Source organism: Prinia subflava, chromosome 1 (genome assembly GCF_021018805.1).
Source record: "Prinia subflava isolate CZ2003 ecotype Zambia chromosome 1, Cam_Psub_1.2, whole genome shotgun sequence".
In the NCBI taxonomy this organism is placed as follows: Eukaryota; Metazoa; Chordata; class Aves; order Passeriformes; family Cisticolidae; genus Prinia; species Prinia subflava.
Genome location: NC_086247.1, coordinates 89,678,065 through 89,700,562, shown reverse-complemented (window position 1 = coordinate 89,700,562; position 22,498 = coordinate 89,678,065). Strand labels below are relative to the sequence as shown.

At 42.1% G+C, this 22,498-nt stretch overlaps 1 protein-coding gene across 1 annotated transcript; it reads left to right on the top strand.

Annotated features, from left to right (window-relative positions):
- Positions 1-9,043: 9,043 nt before the first annotated feature.
- On the top strand, positions 9,044-19,700 carry RBM24 (RNA binding motif protein 24). Its single transcript, XM_063402851.1, has 4 exons — positions 9,044-9,353; positions 9,919-10,042; positions 11,126-11,180; positions 17,618-19,700. Exons 1-4 carry the CDS (start codon positions 9,186-9,188, stop codon positions 17,946-17,948), a joined length of 678 nt encoding a protein of 225 aa, XP_063258921.1. The 5' UTR covers positions 9,044-9,185; the 3' UTR covers positions 17,949-19,700.
- Positions 19,701-22,498: the final 2,798 nt, after the last annotated feature.

Sequence of the window (22,498 nt, the reverse complement as noted above, 5' to 3'; positions counted from 1 at the left end):
GTTAACACGCTTGAGAGTCGAACATGAACAAAAATCTCCCATTCCCTCCAAAGTATAGCATTCATGAAGATGTCATGAATAAATAAACATTCTCTAGTGTTCTGTTTCTTTTGTCTAGCTTATTGGTGTTGAGAAACCTTCTTCTTCATTTATTTATGTTGGTATTTTATTTCCTTATTGAGTTTCAAAGATGAAAAGGGAAAAATAAGTACCAAGGAAATAGCTGATAGACTGAAATGACCAAGAATTTTCCCAGGGAGGTTAAAAAAATATGCTTTAATATGAAGATGTTGGTGTCTCATTATTTCATTTAATATACATGCTTTTAATATGGAATGCATGACATTCTGTGTATGAGAGTAGACAGCAAGCCAGTATAGTAAAATCAATGTGCAGGAATGCGGCTTCTCCTAATTCTGATTTAATGATATTGCATTTTAGGTCCCTAAATGACTGTTGTGCTTTGTAGTGAGGCAAACCTGCCCAGTCCAGCCTTATTCAAATGGTAGAATATGTACAGATCAGACATCAGGTCAGATCCACTGAGGTCCCATGCACTTGCCTGCAGCAGATGCAATATCCTTTCCTTTTCCCAAATTCCAGAGGGACACAGTGCATGGCGACATATTTGCTGCTCCCAGTGAAAAGACAATGTGCAGGATCTGGTCAGCAAGTGGGCTGATCTCTTTATGTCACCTTGTACTTCATCACAGATCTTCGTAAATTGAGCAAATGTCAGAAAAATTATTGCTCAGACTCTGATTTTAAAATGAATTGATAAACCTCAGTGAAAATTAACAGACTTTGACAAATACTAATTGGGTAGGCAGGATGCTTATCTTAGGTCTCAAAATACAGTCTACCTTTTGTGTCTTAAAAAATCCAAGCTGAAATCAACACCTGATTCTTACATGCAATTAATATGAAATTCTAATTGCTTCATGTTGCCTGGGTCCATTTTTCAAACCCACAATAATTCTTCGGTAGAATTAAATCTAGTTTGATCCTTGTACATGGCTTACCTAAGGACAGATACCTAAGGCATCTTTCCTACAGCACTGTTAACACACTCACAGCTGTATTATCTCAGCAAAGGTCCTTTCTAGAGGTGAAAATGGAGGCATTAGAGCACAACATGCTTTCTGTGTCCTACTTCATAATCTCACACCTTATATGAACTGTGAAACTTAAGACTAAGGGACAAACATGACAAACCAGCCAAACAGTACTATTTTTATTCTCATGACAAAGCCTGTGTTTGGTTGGTTGGGTTTTTTTACTTCTTTTTAAAGGCAAAAGTCATGCCTTTTCCAACTGAGGACAATAAAGGCTGTAAGAATGCTTAGAAACCTCACATTACCTTACTGGGTTGCAGCAATAAGTATGTAGATGCTACACTGGTGAAACTTCCACTACTCAGGCAGTAACATGCTCGAACTTCCACTTGTACTTCAACACAAAAAAACAAAAAACCAACCTGCTGCATAGTTTTGAAGCTGTAGCCCTTGGGGCTAGAATCTTACAGGTTAAACTTACAGGTAAATTTTTGACAGAATTTGACTTTCAAATTTGTAGGGTAAATATAGAAAGCAATGGTGACTCAGTGCAGGCAGAACTCCTCCCTTCTGAGTCACTTCTGCTTGGATATCACAGGAAGATGGGAGCAGAGCTGTATACCTGCAGGTGTCACCTTACCAAGGGATCATACTACAGAGATCCTGACCTTTTGGCGGGCTGTGAAGAAAGCCTCCACAATCTTTTGCAGATGGCGGGTTATTCTACTTTAGTGTTTGGGCCAAATCCTAACTTACCTCGTTTCTATCTACCGAAAAAAAAAAAAAAAAAAAGAAAACAGACAGAAAACAAAAGCTCTCTGAACCAGCAAAGGTAATGTGGTCTGACAGTCCTTGAAGAAGAGGAATGCTGTGTTACAGAGGAGTGCTGGCTGTACCACAGCAGCAGGTGGTTGAGACTCAGTGCTGGGTAGAGAATCTCTCCAAGGTCCTTCTGGAATGAAGGCACTGAACGACCATCACATGCTGCTATTTTTTTTTTTTTAACAAATCACATCTAATCCAACAAGTGGAGCCACCTAAAAACTATTGTTATGTTGCAGCTATTTTTAGTTGAGGAAACCAAGACTGCAAAGTAAACTGGATAGTAAGAAGCTCAGACTAAAAATACTTGACAGCAACATGATATCTTTGGATCAGAAAACATGGTTGAGCTAGTAAACAAGCTACATTCTCCTACAACACAGCTCACGAGCACAGTATGGGTGAAACTGGCAATACACTGTCTATCCAGAGAGACGACAATGCATAAATGGGATGGCCTCCAGGTAAAATCCATCTTCCCTCTTAAATCCGCTCTTCAGCCCTTGCAAAGAAAGTCTGAAGCTCTAGTCTGATTGTCCGAGTCACAACATGAAGAATGCCTCCACATCCCTGGCAAAAGATGCTGTGAGAAGAAGATGGAGTACAAATTTAATTAATCTGCTTTTCCTGTACGTGCCTTTGTGCCCCAGACACCTCCAAAGGAAAGGAGAGGACAGTTCTCTGGAGCAGTTCTCTCTCTTCTTTGCTCGTGCTGTGATTAGCAGATATCCCTGGGTGAGTGCTGAGGAACACCAAAACCTCTCTTTTCCTCTTAATGAAAAAGTAGTCAAGGGAACATTTTAGACTCTAATTGCTCCAGCAGTGAGGTGAAAGCAAATTTTCTTGCAAACTCAGTTTCCCCAGTACAAGCAATACAAGAACTAAGTCCTTAAAAAAAAAATTATATATATACATATATATATATATATATACACATATAGATATATATATATATAGGGTTGGGTTGAACTTGACTAATGAGGATGTGGCATTTTCTGGCCATAAATTAGAACCTTCCAGCTCTCTGACAGGAAAACTGAAGTTACTCCTCTGGAGGGCTGAGAGTGCACGAGGCCACTGACACAGCTGTCCCCAAATCCAGAGCTGCGCTACTAGGGCATTCATGTCATCAGTTTCTCACTAAGGACTAAGGGGCTGAATCATGCTTATATGAGATCTTCTCTGCATTTCTATCCATGTATCCACATTTCTTTTCTACTAACCTACTTCTGCTAAGAGATGTGCAGTGTTCTATGAGGCTGATGTCTGGCATACAGCTTGTCGACTGCCAGGGTAATCCCTTGTAATAATAACTGGCAAGGGTTTAGTGGCTTTCACCAGCATCCCCATATTTGTTTCTTTTTTTTTTTCCCTGCTTATTTGACTGCAGGTCAGATGCAACCTGATGTAATTTGGTTTAATTTCTTTGCTTTTAGCACTGCTTCACCAGTTTAGACTGCTTGAGAATTTTTTCTCAACAATATTCTTTGTACCAGACTTCTTGTTTTGCATACAAAATACAAGCGAGTAATGAGTTACGTGTTTTATCAGTCCAGGCTATGTGTATATGGCTCAGCAGACAGGTCCAATCACTGGTTTTCCCATTGGGTACTATGGTGGGGTGTGTGTACAACATTTTAAAGATGCACAGGAGTGTGCTTAGCAGGCAGTCATTTAGCAATCACGCCACACAAAACATCAGTGGGATTTTGCAGATTGGTTAAATGTCTGTCTCTTAGTTGCCTGTGATCAGGATAGGTAAATACAAGACTCAAGTGTTTCACACTCCAATTTATAAGCTTTAGCTAGTCTGCAAAACCCAATCTATTGCTTCCCTGACACAACTGCCTTGCTTGTTGTCAACATTAAGAATTGTTCTAACCCTGAGTGTGTCACATGGTGGGTGTGAGAGCTTTGTGATTTTGCAGGTTCAGCCTCTGGCATCGGCGCTTCCTCCGTTACAGCATCATGGGACAACTTCAGTTCTCACCAGGCACCAGCCTCATTCTACTTCTGACCTGTTCTAGCACTGGCCAGCACTGTTCAGTATAGCACTCATGACTTGGTATTCATAAACCCTTTCTCTGGGTTTTTTCCTAACATACCTTTTCCTCATGTTCCCCTACCAACATGACATGCATTGTAACTTGTATGGATGCATTCAACCTTCTGGTTTCACTCATCATTCACCCCTGCTTCTCCTGACATGTCTATTATTTTCCTACAGATAGGCAATGTGTCTTAAATCTACAAGCTTTGAATTTTGTTTCCTGGATCACTGAAATTGTGTCACTTCTTCCACTTCCCTTTAAAGGGGAAAATATTCCATCAGAAACTAGACCGTGTGGTCAACATTTGGTGATTTAATTGGTGAATTTTCATAGTTGAAGATCACGTGGCTTAGAGCACAGATACTGTAACAAAAGGGATTTTGGAATATGGTGATATTAATAAATTTCAGGGGGGAAAAAAGAATCCTAAGATGAAATCTGTTATAATGGGGACACTATCAGGAGAGAGGTGGTGGAAGTTTCCCCAGTTTCTTTAGCAGAAAATCACAGTTCAAGAATTTATCCTAGATAAAGATTGTAGATCAGCAAGAAGAGTGAGAAGATGATGAGGTTTCCAAGTTTCTCTCAACGTGATCTGTTGGAACAGTGTTCTACCTACTTCATGCTTCCCTAGATGAACTCAAACTATCACGTATGTAGCACACAGTGAGCAGAGCAGAGGTTAGACATTCTGCTCTTGTCTGTAATGGGATGTGGTTGGTGGAAGTGCACAGATTAGCAGACAAAGCCATGCCTAATGTTATTAGCCGGATGCTTTCACGGAGTTATGGCATTATGGAACTTCAGCAGAAATGTCTCACTGACCAAACTGATGGCCTTACTAGGTTAACAGAGAAAGTATTACTTTTATTTTCAGCCCTGCATAACAAATCATGATGGCTTTGGCCCCAGGCATTCTAATAATAGTGTTAGAAAATAAAATGTGTGTGTAACTATAGGTATATATATAGGTATAGGTATAGGTATATAGAAATTCCAAATGCATTTAATTGATGGTGCAGTGAATGTTCTGAAGACCACTATTATTTACTGAAATAAAGCAGTAGCAAGAATGACTGGTGTGCAGTATAATCACGGGTCTTTGTTGTTTCTAGAAACCTAATGAATGAACACACAACATCTATTGGTTTCCAACATGACAGGCATATGGTGTTCATAAATAAATAAAAAGCATGATATTACAGTTACGCTGATACCACTGAGTGGCAACATTTGGTAAACTGGAGAGCTGTCTATTCTATCCTACCTCGACAGCAAAAACACAAAATCTCTGAGTAAAACCATTTAATTGTGACTGATAGCTTCTGGGGTTTCCTCCCATTAAGCCGTGTTACTAAGTTCCAAATGAAACACTAGATCACTTTCTTATCGATAGTTTCAGATATGTATTATAAAACAATTAAAATTACATAGGAGGTAACTGTCAGCTACAATACCCTTCAGCAACAATACCTCCATACCTAGGAGAGATTCCCAGAGATATAAGACTGCAGCAGGACCTGGCTGCCTGTATTCTACTTTGATTAAAAACTGAGATGCTGAAAAGGCCAAAAGAGCTGCCTACAGGACCAATACTGCTCTTCTACAGTGATCTACTGTTTGTGGTACTTAGAAAATATGGGTGACCCTGGTTCAAGTTCCGTATTTCCATGCATTTAAAAACCTCAGTTTCACATCTCACCCAGGAGTGCTCTACCTAGACACTCCTCTTTTCACATGTTCTCACTTCTTGCCCAAACTGTCACATTTTCACCAGTGGCATCACTCCTGCAAAATTTGCAGCATATAGGAATACATTTCCTTCTGCTACATTTGCATTCCAAAGCTGACCCATCTCAAAACACCAAAATACACCAAAATACATATTATCTTAAGCAGCTGGGAAAATGACACTGGTGAGGTTGTCCATGAACTTCCCTTCAGCACAATAAATACTGTACAGTCGACGCCTTTAAATCTTAAAATACTTAGTCTGCAAATTTAGCCAGACATCCACCATGGCCAGGTAAACACTGTCCCATGAACTCAAGCTAACTCCAAGCTAATCCTTATCTGAATTCATCCAGATCGATGAGTTTTCTGTGGTACCTACAGGTTCTGTAGACAAACCTCGCTCTTCAAGCTTTGCAGAAACCCAGCCTAGCACAAAGACACAAGCCCCAGTCAGTCTAGAACATTTCCAGAATGGGTGAATCTGAAAGAACTCCCTTCCTAGGCTGTTTGTGGTAACCTCCTTTGGGTTAAGATTAGCCCAAAATCTGGAGTTAACATATGATATAGGAGAGAAGCCTACAATATATTCCTGATCACTAAAGTGTTCAAATGGTCTTTAATTAAGTTCCATATGATAGAGGTCACCTTTCTCTTTGGGTAAACCTAAAGTGATGATTAAGACTGAGATATAGTTGGAAAACATTTTTATTTCTGAAGGCTGCTGAAGGAGTAGATAGCCTGGTGCTAATAGAATCATATCAGCCACAGTTTGGTCATAAGATCATGCATCCAAGAGCTGGGGGCCTGTGTTTGTTTTTCACGCAATTTATGTTTTATGCCACACAATAAAAAAGGCTTATGCTGACAAAGGACTGAATGGACTAGAGGAAGTTGCAAGTGATGAGGTATCACTTCTGTGGGATTTAGGTAAGGATTCCTAAGAAACATAAGGCTAGAAAATCATATCCTAGATTCTGTCAGACCACCAAAGCAGAAAAAGGTCTGATACTAGAAGGGATGTAAGATAAAACTGAGTTTTGAGGAGTTATCTTTCAATAGTAGGGGTTGTTTTCCTGTGATAGTGTTAGTGATACAGTTCAGTTATAGGAATGAATGGGCTAGAGACTTGTATTTATTCCTGAATTTTACGGGGATTGCCATCTTAAATTGAGGGTGCTAATACAGTGGTAGGACTGTTGTAGCGTAGCTTACAGGATATATTTTGATTTGTTAATGGCAGTGTCACTTCTGGTTTTACAGAAGAGGATGCGTTAGCCTGTCAGGGTAGATTGAAAACTGTACTGCAGGTACTTCAAATCAGCAGTATGAACAAGGGCTGCATGATGAACTCTACCTAAATGCAAGACATTTGTCTTTTGTTGAGACATAGCGGGGAAAGTTAGGGGGTGTTTTCTGAATCCTGGAAGACCTGCTGTTGCTGCTAGACCAAAAAATGTTAGATTTTGGGTTTAGGTCTGTCAAAGTCATCAGTCTTCCACTGAGGCTGAAAAAGGTAAACTCCTAAATACATCTGCAAGTAGTTCTGGGATGGCCAAATGTTGCTTTTCTGGTCTTAATACAGGAGTTTGTGTAATGACTGGAAAGCCAGGCTAATTCACCCTTCGTGCAGACACCACTCAGGAGTGCTGGGCACAGCAAGGGAAAGAAAACACAATGGGGTGGACTACATTTGGGTTTAAGTGAAGTTCATCTTCCAGGTCCACAGGGGTCTGAGAAGTTAAATGCACTAAGTGGGCTGTGTGCTGCAGGGCTCCACTGAGCATTGATACCCTTAGCTGGGCTACTCTTTAAGTTCAAGTCACTGGGCTAGATTTTAAAGGTAGGATTAGCCCTCGAAACAGAACTGGCAGGAATGTCGGGTTTAACACAATGTTCCAGACCAACAGGAGAGTCAAGCTGGAAGGCACTTGGGGACAGAGTGAGCTGGCCTAACTGAATTCAGGCCAAGGTTAAGGGCTGCCACAATTTCAGCTGAAGAGCAACATTTATGTCTCCTCCTGCTGGTGTTGCTAGATTTCACTTGAGTTAGTCTTAACATGCTAAACCAAACTTAATCTGGAGAGTCTGAAGGATCAAGTAGGGTTTAGTGACAGCATGGCTTAGGATTATAGAGGCTATTACAACTAGGAAAACTACTGATGAAACAATCAAATGGAGCTAAGGTTAGATATGGGCAAGCAGGGCCTGAGTTTTGGGCTAAACGCTCTCATTATAGTTAATGTTTGGTACCAGAGAGGCTGAAGAACTTTGTGAAAGTCTTGCAAATGATGCATTGTTCTTTTTTCTGAGGGAGAGAGCCTTCATAGGGAAAAGCCTAGCAGACAGAGGAAGAAGGTGAAAGCAGAAAAAGAGACACACAGTACTTATCAAGACTTTGGGACTGCAAGAGAACAGTTTAGAAGTCTATACACATAAGCACATCTGTTTTCCCCAGTCTTTAACCTTCCTCCCATCCTTTTGGTCTCCCTGTGAGTCTCCCTTTCCCCCAACTCCACAGTCCTCTGTCTCTTCATGTCACACACATGTCATTCCTTTCTTTATGTTTCTCTTCATCCCTCTCAGTCCCAGCATTGGGCAGAGGCAGCAAGAGAAGAGAAAAACAAGGGAAACAGCTTTACCATTTTTTTTTTCCATCTTGTGACCAAACGAACAGCAAGAACCTCAACCACCAGCACCACCACAATAAAAATGGATGTGTTGCAGCACCGTAGTTTTGCTAGCCTGGAGAGAGCAGTAAGTGAAGGTTGCAGAGGTTTGACCACAAGCCTTCGGGGAGGGGTCGAAGCATTTGAGGACCGCCAGCAGCCAGTGAGCCGGCTGTGCCCGCGGGCACCGGTGACCCCACCGGCCCCTGTCCCTGGCACTTGCTGTTTGCAGCAAACCTGCCTCGAAGGGCACCGGGCCGCCCCGAGGGGCGCTCTGAGGCCGCCCCTTTGCCCGGCGGCCCCTTTGCCCGGCTGCCGCCGCACGGGGGGCATCCAGCTGCTGGCAACAGCTGCGTGTCAGCGCCGGCCGCGCCGCGGCCCAGAGCGGGGTCCGCCCCGCCGCCGTCCCCGCCCCTGCCAGGGGAGGAGGAGGAGGAACCGAGAGTGCCCGACCCGGTGGCTTTTAGGGGGGAGGCCACTCAGTTGTTAGAGCTCAGGCCCTGCACTCCTCTTGCAGCTGCTGTTTCTGCTCGTTTCCAGCGCTACGGCCGCCAGGCTGGCTGCTGCCCGGCCTCCCCTCCTCCTTTTGCCGGTACCTACCTCAAAACCGCCCGAGGCTGCGAGGCTCCGCTCTTGAAGGAGGAGGAAGCTGGGTCTGCAAAGGCAGAAGGGAATTGCATTGTAGCTGGGTGGCGGGGGGAAAACTGGGGGCGGGGGAAGAGAGGAGAAAAAAAAAATAAAAAGAAAAAAAAGAGCGGGGCTGAGTCTGGAAGCGGGTCTCGCCGCCCAGGACCCGCACGCCCCGGCGGCCACGCGTGGGTGCAGATCGCGGCGCGGCGCGCAGGGCCGGGCGGAAGATGCACACGACGCAGAAGGACACCACTTACACCAAGATCTTCGTCGGGGGCTTGCCCTACCACACCACCGACTCCAGCCTGCGCAAGTACTTCGAGGTCTTCGGGGACATCGAGGAGGCGGTGGTCATCACCGACCGGCAGACGGGCAAGTCCCGGGGATACGGCTTTGTAAGTGCCGGGGCGCGGGGCAGGGCGGGGGGCGGCGGGGCAGGTGGGCGGCTGCGGGGGCATCGCGGGAAACTTCCGCGGGGACCTTTGTGAGAGCTCGGGGGCCGGGAGGGGCTTTTGGCTTTCCCTCTTCTTTTTTTTTTTCTGTTTTCTTTTTTTTTTTTCCCTTCTTTTTTTTTTTTTTCTTTTTCTTTTTTTTTTCTTTTTATTTTTCTCTCTCCCTGCTGGGGAGTTTGGATAGAGGCAGGAGGGGTGGGGGGGGATTGCTGAAAAAGGAGATTGAGGGGGTGGAATTGCCCAATTGCTCGCACACCGCCAGCACGCCTGTTGCTCCCTGATACGGCCGCTGCGGGGTTTATCTGCCGGCGGCGGAGCTCGGCCCGCGCCCTCCGCCCTGCGCCCGCCGTGGCTGCCGGCGCCCCGCTCCGCTCGGCGGGCGGGCCGGGGCCGGGGTCCGGAGGGGGCCCCTCGGCGCCGCCCGTGGGTACGGCCGGGTCGCTGCTATGGGCGGGAGGCTGCTCCTTCCCCGCGGAAAGGGATCTAATGCGCGGCATCGCCCGTTAAGGTCACCATGGCTGACAGAGCTGCTGCTGAAAGGGCTTGTAAGGACCCCAACCCCATCATCGATGGCAGGAAAGCCAACGTGAACCTGGCGTACCTGGGTGCCAAGCCGCGGATAATGCAGCCAGGTGAGGAAGCAGCCCCGAATGGCTTTTCTCTCCGTACCTCAGGTTTCTGAAGAGTAAAACTTCAGAAAAAGGTAGTTCTGCCCTCCACCTTCCTGAAGTACGCACACAGTTGGGCATGCTTTGGTTTTGATTTTTAAATGCAGCGTGTAGTAACTTTCTGGCTATTTTGCACATGTGCCTTATTTAAAAAACAAAAGGCATCAGAGGTAAAATATCTGGAGTTCCCCAGGAAGACTTCCACTGCTCAAACACTTCATTGGTTATTCCTGCTGCTGGGAATGTGGTGGCGCTGACCATTTACAGTATCGTTGCAGGGTAAGATCGGCCTAGGAGTGAATCGCTTCCAATGTGTGCGGTCTTATTACTACGAACAATATCTTAATGCAAACTTCTCAAGCAGAGGGCAGCTATTATGCAGATTTTAAAATTAAATGGCGCTTCCTAAGACCACATCTGAGTCAATCTCATGTCCTAGCCACTTCCCAAACTGCTGCTTTGCAGCAAGAGTGAGGGGAGCGTGGAGTGCATGCACATTTGTGCTCCAAAGGAGCCCGTTCCGAATTCCCTCGTGTTCAGCCTGATGAACACTTGTGCGAGTAATTAAATGCCAAGGAAGGACAGGGTTTATTCTAGGGAGTTTGGAGAACAGAAATGAAGTTGGGATTTGACTCCCTGTGCTAAGCCCTCATGAGTAGGGGTGACTTAAATATTAAGTCTGTAAAAATTACACAAATACACTGATGAATGGAAAGTACCATCCAGTCATTGGATGCTAAAGTGAGGGATGCAAATGGAGCACCAGGTACAATGTGAACAAAGACCCTGTACTTGTTTAAAAAAAGTAATTTTCTTAAACATCTCTAGGGAAGCATGTGCTTTACTGGTTTAAGTTCTGTGTGTGTGTAGGGACTGATACATTTTGCCTTCTAATTTGGGGTTCTACAGCCTTTCAGATGTTGTTACTACAGGCTGTTAGTGAAGACTCTTGCTCTGCAAATTTTTTTTGTGTGTATGTATATATATATAATAAGTAACTGGCCAAAAAACACCCATACAGAGAATGTGATGTGTTTTTGTTGGTAGGTTTTGCCTTTGGTGTCCAGCAGCTTCATCCAGCTCTCATACAGAGGCCTTTCGGGTAAGTCTCAGTGGGACCTCAAACAGGGGAGGAAAAAACCTTAAAAAAAAAAAAAGAAAAGAAAAAGAAAGTATGATCGTTGAAGGCTTCTTGCAGTAGCATCCTTAAAGCTGGCCAGCAATGCTGAAGCTCTCAGATTTATAAATGTATATCCATAAATGCGCTCACCTTGTCGGTCATGTTCTAAGTGCCGCAGCTGAGTCAAGTTGTGTGGGACGTGGCCCTTGCAACTAAGCAGTCCAGTCCCACATGACCCTATCATAAAACAAGGAGGTATGACTTGATGCAAGATTGCTGTGCCCCATTTCTCTTTTTTCAGCTTGACTCAATGTTATTTATCTCTTTCTAATCTGACAGGGATCGTTTACAGTTAAGATAACTGATCAGAAGGATATGATGATAAGAGGTGGAATAGTTCTGTTTGGAATTAAACTCTGTAACCAGTAGACTCAAACACAAGCTAAAATGGTGATTAACGATGCATGTATGTTTTTTCATATAGTCAATAGACCTCCGTGTGCTTTTTTTTTTATTTATTACAGTAATGAAGTGGTGTTGATAGCTAAACTGTGTGCTTTTATTTAATTGAAAGAGCTGTAGTGAAAGTTTGGGGGGGGTCTTTTTGATTTTGGTTTTGGTTGTTGAGGAGTGACTTTGCCATGGGGAGCAAAGGGCCTATTTTTTTTTTCCTTGCTTTCAAGCTGTAGCCTGTGATTTTTTAACCATATTTTGTAGTGAGTGCTAAATTGTGTGACTTCTTGATTTTTAAGTAAATCAACATATTGCTTGCATGTTCGTAATTTTGGGGGGATTTGTTCTTGGGAAGGGTGTGGAGCTCCTTATTAACGATGTGCGTCCATTTGGGCTTTCTAATTTGAGGGGATTTTTTCTTCAATCTGTCTTTAATACATAGTGCATTTCTCCTGAATTTGAGTATAAACTATTGCTAAGTGGATCTAACTCTTGCTTTTTATAGTCATATCATTAGGAGGTGAAGTCTGCTTTGAGCTTTCCACAGTGTCACTTCACTAATGCACACTGACTGAGAAATTCATTTCAAAATAGTGCATTTTGCTAATTAATGCATAAGCTAACAATAAAGTAGGGAAAATGTGTCACAAAGGTATTTTGTTTATTTGATTAGAATAGCTTTAGAATATCGTGCTTATCTGTTATTAAGCAACAATAGACTCTCAGTAATTTGATTTGTCAGAATGGAGGGGAACAGTTCCTATCCTGAAAACCACAGGAAAAGGTTTTTCTTAGAAACTTGATGTAATTTTAAGAGAGCGTGTTGATTTTTCTGAGAGTGGGGAGACTGTAAAAAACTTTGTCTTTTTTTTTTACCTTGTTATGATTATCCTCTACTGTATTTTGCTTGCTTCTGTGTGAGATGACAGTGTGTATGCAGTGATCAGTTTATGATGCCTGCACTACGGTAGGCAGGAGGCAGAACACCTGATCTCCAGAGCTGTTAAAACACTTGTTGAAAAGGGAACTACTGAATTTTGCAGGGATCAGCTGTGGAGAGACTGAGTATTTGCTGAGCACAAAAGAAGAGGACTTGTGGCAGTCCCTTGCTTAAGAGACTGTGCAAATGTAGGAGTTTTTCTTGCTTTCATTACCCAAAGCCAACAAGAGATGACATAAACCATGTTTAGGTCAGGAAAATCGTTCCAGCAAACTGAATAAGGTTGAATTTCTAATGCATTGCACATAAATCTGAAGGAATGTTGGTCACAGAGTCATGTATATTTGAAATTGGTAATTTTTCATCCTTGGCTGTTGCGTTTCTTTTACTGTGTGTAAACAACAGAGATTACTAATGCTCCTTCCTCCTCAAAATGTCTAGTGACCTGTACCTTTATCTAAAGTATGTAGTTCAGATTAAGGAGAACAGCATTCATTAGGAGGAATGAACATCTTCATTCACTTCATTGACAGTAAGAGGGGATGTTTCAGTGCTTATTTGAGTCTCCTTCTGTTGAAGAGTTCACTTTTGCTGTATGGATTGCACTGCAATACATGGTCACCCTAAAGCCTTTGTTCTTCCTGTGTAGTTGCACTTTGGAAGTGGACTCCCCTAATACGCTGTGCAAAGCAGGCTGTAGTGGTGATTCACTATCAATACTCAGCTAATCCACACACAAAAGCTTCAAATGTTTTGTGGTTGAGTTTTGGTTTTTTTTCCTAACAGTGCAAATTAGTGAGGTGCTGCCATATTTTGGTACAGTCAGCTGTGTTTTAGAATCACAGAGTCATAGAATGGCCTGGGTTGGAAGTGACCTTAAAGGTCATGTTGTTCCAACCCCTGCCATGGACAAGGACACCTTTCCCTAGCCCAGGTTGCTCAGAGCTCCATCCAGCCTGGCCTTGAACACTTTCAGAGATGGGGCATCCACAACATAAGGTTTCACATCTGTCAAATAATAAACTTTAAATAATTTGATTATGTTACATTACTTTTACTGAGAAGATGCTGAAGTTCAGTATTCTGACTGAAGTACAACTGTTGTGGTGGAGGGAGACAGAAACTAGATTAGCTTCAATGCATGATGCATTTAAAATGCAGAGAATTTTTTTATTCAGTACTGCAGATTAACATTTCTTCCTGCTTTTTACATTCAGCATCTCTCTTACTTTTGATGTGTTTCATAGAAAGCTGTTTGAACACAGGACTGGTTATTTATACAGCTTTGTTTTCAAGATTGTTTATTAAAATATTATCTTTGAATTCAACAGGAATTTATGGAGGGGGAAGAGGACTTTGCTTCCCAAGATAGCTTTTCTTGTTTTGCTAATGTAATTTTTACTTTAACATTGGTGGGAAAATTTGGGGTTATTCAGACATATTGGTGTAGGATGTAACTGGTATGGAGATCTTTTTCTTTATTTTCTGACTAAAAGCTGTACTTTGATCAAAATGAAAACATACCCACTGTTTTCAGTAAGACCGCAGTTAAATCCAGAGTTATTAAGCCCATTATCAAATGGTTAGCTGATACGACATGCTTGGTATCTTCCAAGAGTTAGGCAAATCTCTTCTTTCTTAAGAGAGAAGGGAAAGTCCCCTCTTGAGTTTGTGATCAAAAGGTCTGTATAATACTAGACTACAGATAGTCTGAAAAGAGGGAATGAAGCTAGGACAGTCAGAAGTTAGCCTGCTGTTATGTCCTCTTAGTAGTTATCAGACAAAAGGAAACATAGTAAGGGTCTTTATGTTTAATGTTTATGTAACCTATTTCTGTTAAAAGGAGAGCTGCTCATTGGTGAAAATCTAGTCTTTAATTATGCTTTCAAAAGCAAATGATGCCAGCAAGGCCCAATGCAAAACATTTTGTTTAAAATTAAATATCTACTGTTGTGAGAATGTAATGCTGAGAGTTAAAGATGCACTACTCCTGCTGAATTTCTTAATGTCACAGCTCTCTGCATTAGTCTGAAAAGTTTTCTTTGAAATTATTGATGACTTTATTATTGCCTGTAGGATTATTTTTGAGGTCTTTAGTTAAACATAAATCTTCTGTTACAACAACAAAGAAAGTCTTAAGGCATGTGGCAGGGATGTAGGTCACTGAATTTTGAGTATGTCAAAGCTACAGGTTTCACTAAAGTTAAATACAGCTTCTATTTTCCTTTGTTGCAAGAGCATTATACAGTAAATACACATTCCAAAATAAAAACTACTGCCAGGAATGAGAGCTTAAATCCTGTGCATTTCTCACACTATCACTCTGAAAAGAAAAGCAGCAGCTTTTATTTAGAATTAAGGATACTAAGGATTTCTAGGGTAACTGGGAATTGCTTTTTCAGCTTTTGACCTGGCAGAGCATGAAAAGCAGTTGGGTTCTGAATGGCTGAGATCTTCATGTCCTGGCCTCTGCAGTAGGTAGAAATTTACTTTGGCCATATAAAGCCATTTTACTTGACTGAAAACAGTTGTAGCATGACAGATGATCAAAAATAGCCCTACTGCAGCTTATGCTGTCAATCACCATGTGTTAAATGGCATGGTGGAGAGGAGCCTGCACAGGGTTTATGTTTATTGTAGGGTAAGATGTGGCAAACAGATCATGTTTCATAACTTCACCACCTGTTAGTTTTTTGGCTTAAATAAACCAAGTCAGAAGAGCTTAAATGGAAGCACATGTATCTTTCTGTCTTGTTCAAGGATATGGCCGAGTGTTCAAGTGTCTTCAGAAAATCTTAGTAACCTCAGTTCAAGACAACACAGGCAGCCCGATAAGCTTGCTTACTGTCTCTTCTGTTAGAATCGCTCTCTTCCATAAGTGCTGAATGTAAAGATTCCTTTGATGTGGTGTTAAATGGACTCTTCGTGAGAGGAGTGGCTGTGACTTTAAATTTGTTTTTATACCTCTTTCCTTAAATGCTTAAGAACTGTGGTGTTATGTTTATTAAAATTGTACTTGGTTGGTGACCAATACAAAATGCTTGCTTATGCTCATCCATATGGAGAGCTCAGGTAATGATGTGTATTTAAATGCACAGAGCCAGCTTAAGCATGCTTCAAATGCACTTCTGGCTAATCACTTCATAAATTAGGTGAGTGTTAAAAACCCAACTTATGGTTTCGTTTTATGTTTTCTTTCCCTTCCCAATCCCTCCCTATTTGTCACTTTTTTTTTTTCATTTCTCCTTCCCACAGTAGGAAATTAATTTCATTGACGTGTTGGGTTTTTACGATTGTTGTGTTCATGTCTTAAACATGGCAACTGAACATTTCTCTCTGCTAATACTCCTTTATTTAAACAACTGAGCTCTTTATTTCTGGAAAAGGAAATTGAGCTGTTTTAAAATCTATCACTTATTTTAAACTATGTTTTGCTATGATGCTAGTTGACAGTGTCCCTTCGGGTTGCAAATGTTTCCTTGTTGACCACTTAAGTACATCTTAAAGCTATTTTTAAAATGAAACAAAAAAACCCCAACAAACCCTTTCCATGAAATCTTGAATTTGGAGAATAGAGGACACTTTTTACCACTACAGTTTTCACCTATGCTTAAAGTGTGTTCAAAGGTTGGTGCAGTTTTTAGAGGTGTCTGTAAAGGTAAAGAAAGTTCAGTATGAAATAGTAGTGAATCTGCACAAGTTTTTCATGCATTATAGAGATTCACTGGCTGGAAAGGAGTTGCATGTATGAAGGACTTCTCCTTGGAAATCCAGATGCAAGACAGGGTTATGAATGCAAAATGAGAATTATACAGAGTATTTTTTAAAAATCATATTATATGATAAAATCCAACTGTGAGATTAACATGTATGTACATTTGTGTGCTAAGACGTTGATATGACCAGTTTTTAAAACAAAGGGCTAAGTAAACAGGCCAAGAAAGCAAATTATGTGACCTGGACAAGATGGGAAAGTGTTTATTCATCTATTCAGAATGGTTATTTTTTAAACTGTAAATTTGGTTTTTTTGCTTTTGTTAAGCACCAGATCTATTTAGACTTAATCTTATGCCCACCTCCCAAAAAACTCTATGCTGTATGTCTTGCATAGAAATAAACAAGCTGGCACAAAACAGGACATCAGTGACCTGATAATCAAACAGGTTTGACCCTTGTGTCCTTACAAACTTTTATAAAAGTGTGATGCACATGTACTTAGGAGTCACTGTTATGGATTTTAATAGCATCTATGTAGCTTCCCCTCAATGGCCTCTTGTGACGGAGTGAGCTGCACTATCGTTCGTTTGGAAAGTGTGATTCTTGCTGTGTTTACCACACTTGTGAACTCTATTTAAACTCCTTTGTCGCCTGTGTTGGTTTTTTTCTTATTTTTAATAAGGGTGACTGAGGTTGCAGAGAAATTAATGTGTGCTGAGTCTGCATAGCAACTTAAAGTAGGGTTGCCACAATACGCTCTTAACACGCCTCCCTGGGAAGACTTGACATGAAGTCAGGGTTCAACCATTTTGTTGCTTTATTGGCGGTTGTCAAACTCATTATAATGATGCTGTCAAACTGCTCAGTTACTACTAATAAAAGTATTGCAGGAAGTAATTTTATTAGGAGTTGAGTAGTTATGAGAGAAGAGGGGTAATAAAAAAGGACTTACAGGTGATTTGGAAAACAAGTATTGCCATTTTCCAGATGGAATAATCAAGCTAAGTCCTTCAGAGTTGTCTTAAAACAGACATCAGTAATGCTGGTTCTTCTAAAGATTTGAATGGCGTTAAACATATTATCCTCAAGGAACACCCAACACCCTGACTTAGCTACAACGCTGTGCTATGGAGCAGTGCATCTCTTCGGGCCAGTGAACTGATAATTGGTCCACTGAATCAAGTTATTGTGGCAACCCTATGCACATAACAACAACTAAATTGAGTTTGTTTTAGTTCGGAGTATGGATATGATGCTTAAGGCGCTGACTCGCGTACCAACTCTAACTCCCTCTCCCATCTTTCAACAGGATACCCGCTCACTATGTCTATCCGCAGGCTTTTGTGCAGCCCGGAGTGGTAATTCCCCACGTGCAGCCCGCAGCAGCTGCTGCTTCCACCACGCCCTACATCGACTACACCGGAGCGGCGTACGCGCAGTACTCGGCGGCAGCGGCCGCCTATGAGCAGTACCCGTACGCCGCCTCGCCGGCCGCTGCCGCTGGCTACGTGGCAGCTGGGGGCTACGGCTACGCCGTGCAGCAGCCCCTCACCGCAGCGGCGCCCGGCACGGCCGCGGCGGCCGCGGCGGCTTTCGGCCAGTACCAGCCCCAACAGCTGCAGGCGGACCGCATGCAATAGCACACGGACTCCCGAAGGAAGCTTGCGCTCTCTCTTCCTCTCCTCAGCCTTCCAGTATACGTAGTTAACAGAGACAATTTGTAGTAACTAAGGAGCTTTAAGGAAAGCGATGCTATTGCGAAATGAAAGATTTTTATTCCGCTGTCTTCATACAGTATGCATCCAAATTGTGTTGTTAGAGGGGAAGGGTAGTGCGGCATGTCTAGTTTCAAGTATCAAGCCAGAAGAAAATGGGGGGAAAAATACTGTACTGTCATGAAAGAGTGGCAGGAGTAGCAATGGGACTTCATATTTTCAAACAAACAAAAAAGAACCAAAAAAAAGCAAAGATGTACTTTCTACAGTATCAGGGAAGCAAAACTGCCTTTTATAAGTAAGAAAATGGTATCTGGAAAGTTTGAACCAGGGAAAAAACTTGAGTCAGCAATATGTAACGTTTATCCATTTTAAGAGGAAACAAGCTTAAAGCACTGATTGTCATTTCTAGCTTTCAGAAGTTGTCTTTGTGAGACAGGACCTTGTCACTGTCTCACTGACGGGCACCGAACAACCTAAGGAAGATGGCCAGCTAGTAAGATGGCGGACAGGCACCAAAGTTATTTTCTTCTCTGTCCTCTGGATGAGTGGAACTATGGAGCAAGTGATGTGGAAGTAAGGGGTGCAACAGCTGTAGAGACAATCAATAACACAGACAGTTCTGGACAGAACACATCACTCATGCTCATGTGATGAGCTTGTCACATCCTAATCCCTCGCCCCATCCCGTTTCACTTTTGGGAAACTTTAACTGCTGGTGTCAGCTATTCTGATTCTAAAATAGGATCAGCCCTTTACTACAACAGCCTTCTCTTTCTATTTATTGCATCTATTCGTAACTTGTGAATAGGCAGGAAGAAGCCTAATGAATTAAAACCTTTTAAGAACTGTTTTAAGGGAATTTTCTGAAACCATTTGTACAATTTTAGTATCTATTTCAGGATTATATTTAAAATATTTATTAGCAAACATACAGTACACAAGGCAACTTTTTGTTACCAAGACCGCAGTTCTTGAAGGGTTAATGGTATGTGATTTATACTGTGCCTTAATTGTTATGCTATTTAAAAAGAAATATTTATTTTGAAAGTTTTACTATGCTGCGCTCTAAAGAAAGCGACTTTAGATGTGACACTGTAAAATTATGTATTCATCTCATGCTATAAATTATTTAGTAGGCTTAGATGTAGCATATTAAATATTAACCTAATTAACTAAGGATGTTGACTTGGATTTATTTAAATTCAGTATGTGCACTGTATGAGGGTTCTCTTAAATTAACACTTTTTTAGGTTTTTTTCATAAAACATTGCTAGTTCATTCGTTTTCCCTCTACTACTTACTCATGTAGACCTCTCAAATACATTAGTGCCGTTTTCTCACTCATCTGTATGTAGACTGACTATTTTTCCCTTTGCTAGAAAATGCTGCTTTACATTGTCCTGTGAAACTACAATACTTGCAATTTTTATTCTTGACCGAAATGGAATTTAATATTTTACACTGTATTGGATTTTTTTATACTTGAACAATTTCATACAAGGGAAGACAGGATAGCATTTTTATGGACTTTATTCAATGTCACTGGATTTATTTGAAGTATTCTGAATACTAGCCAGTGTTACAATGTAGAAGTGACTCTCCTGTGCATATTATTTATTCAGTATGTATATTGCTTTACAACATTTCAGATCTCTTAATCTATTCACTTGTATTAAAACAATAAAAAAAAAATGTTGTCTCATCCTGTCTAGTGTTCTTCTTGCCCAAATTGTCTTAGATCTTGTTTAGTTAAAACTAGAGGGGCAACCTTTTATAGTTTTTTCCTGGTCTGTGGAGTGAACAGCAGCATATACACTGACTTCAAATACACAGATTGATAGGAACTGTATTACATGGAGGAAATTCTGTTGATGAGATGGAGAAGATCCATTCTGGGGTTTATCATAAAGTAATTTGGATGGAAGGGACTTTGGGAGGTCTGAAGTCCCTTATGACTTTGTCCAGTCAGGTCTTTAAAAATCCCCATGTGGAGACTGCACAACCCATCTGGGTAATCTATTCCATTACCTAATTATTCCCATCGTGTAATTTTTTTCTCCTTTCTACCTAGCCACCACCTCCCCTGCTCGTTACAGCATCAATCTCTCATTCTTTGGTAGAAAGCCCAGCCCTATCTTCTTGGTAACCTTCTCTTAGGAACTGGAAAACTGCTGTTCCATAGGCTGAACAAATGCCAATTCCTCACCCTCTCCTCACAGTTCTCATGCTTCAACCTCCCGCCATCCTGCCGACCCTTCAGCGGAGTTGTTCAAGTCTGCCAGCAGCTGTCATGTACTGGGAGCCTCTAGACTGGACCCCCTATGCCAGCTGTGGTCTGATGAGTGCTGAATAAAATGGAATAATCAATCTCCTTGATCTGCCATCTGTGCTCTTGTTGATACAGTCTGATGCACTTTCACTGCTGCCAGAGTTTGCCACTGACTCCCGTTCAGTCTGCCCCAAGCCTCCCATGTCCTTTTCTGCAAAGCAGCAAACCAGGCTGTGGGGGTTAGTCCACCTGAGATAAAGAGTGCTCTATTTGTCCTGACTGAACTTCATGGTGTTCCTGTTGGCCTAGTCCTCTGTCAAGTGTAAATCCCTCTGAATGGCAGCATATGCTGATCTCTAGCATATCAAATACACCCTCCATTAAGTATAATCAGTCCACAGCCCTGGCTGTACTGCATCCCATCTCTTCCTCCAAGTCATTCATAAAAGTGTCAGACCAGCCAGACCCCAAAGAAACTCTACTGTAACCAGTGGAGACAGAGAGACCCTTTTGACCAATGATTCGGTTTTTTGCCTAACTACCCATTTGAAATTGGATACAAGGATTCTGTGGGAGACTACATGGAAAGCCTTGCTAAACTCAAAGTAGACAACATTGTCTGCTTTTCCTTCTTTGACAGATGAAGTCGCCTCATCACGAAAGACAATTAAGTCAGTCTGGCATGATTTACCCTTGTAAATCTGTGCTGGCTGTTCCAAATCACCACATTGTCCTTCACGTGCCTGGCAATTCCTGCCAAGATGGCTTGTTCCATGATTGTTCTGTATTTCCCTCGATTGTCCTGCCTACCCCTTTTCTGAAGATGGGTGCATCACCTTCTTTTCTGCAGTCACAGAAGACCTCCCCAATCTCCATGACCTTTCAGTGACGAAAGTAAGCAGCCTCAGAATGCTAACACCCTTGGGTGCAGCCCATCAGGTCCCATGGGTTTATGTGGACTGAGCTTCCTCAAGAGGTCCCTGAATCTATCTCCTTCCACACCAGGCAGTTTTTTGGTCCTTGAGCCCTTCCTACAAGCAAAGTGATTTTACTAAAATCCTAAAGGTCAGGACATCTTTTTGCATATAGTAACTGAAGTGAGAAGCTTCTGCTGCTTAGATCCAGTTGATAATGGATCTGTAATCTTCAGGACTACTTAACATTTCAGCGTCACTCCAAGCCACTAGTGACCAAAACGAGTTGCCTGGTGTCTGAAAGAAGGCTGTGTGAAATGCATGGCAGTCTTAGCCAGTTCTTTGAGGAATGTGGGGATGTTCGTACAATCTTCATACTGAAATTCATCACTGCAGCTGTCACTCTTACTGTTTCTTCAGCAGAAGCACAGACTTGACTGCAGAATTTGAGCTGCTCTTTCATCCACAAAAAGGGTCTTTTTCATCTGCAAAAGAAGGGAGTAGTGAAATTGAAGTGATAGAAAAGATTTTTCCTGGTTTTGGGGTCAGACTTCATTTCACCATGGACGATTATGAAACTCCCAAACTGGAACACTCACTAACATCCTGGCCTGATGCTGTCAGAGTTCTTCACAAGTGCTTCAAGCCTGGCTGCTGAGAAGTGTTGCTGAACTGCCTTTTGCATTCTGACCTTAAGATCTGCGACCTTGCAGAGCACACTGCAGTGCTCTTTCTGCTAAGCGTGTAGACACCCAGCAGGGAGGTGAGTAGAAAACAATAAATGCCATTTTCTACTCTGTTCTTCTACTTCCTTACCCTGGTCATGCTCCAAGGGGCTTGCCTAGAAGACATGGTATCAAGTAGGAATCAAAATCAAAAATCAAAGTCCCTCTGAGAGAAAGGCAGAGCACACTGCTGGCACACTAACCTTCTCTTTGATGCAGACTGAAGAAAGCATCTTCTCCCTTCTGATGCACACCCCTGACAATGTCCTTGGGCCTTCCCCTGCCTCTCTCTGGAGGTGACAGACACCCCCAGGGAGGGGTGTGAAGGGGAATGCTTGCTGCCTTGGAGGGGGTCTATCTTGTGGTAAGCCACAATGGGAACAGAATAAAAGTTTATGATTCAGCTTATAAAGGTGAATGGCATGCTGGCTCTAATCTGACAGAATAAATAACGTCAGCAAAAATGTAAATGTGTGACCTCCACTAGCAAACTTAGCTTTGGGCACACAACAAGAACACTAACACTTGCTTTTGATAAATGAGTAGCTGAACAGACCTTTGTGC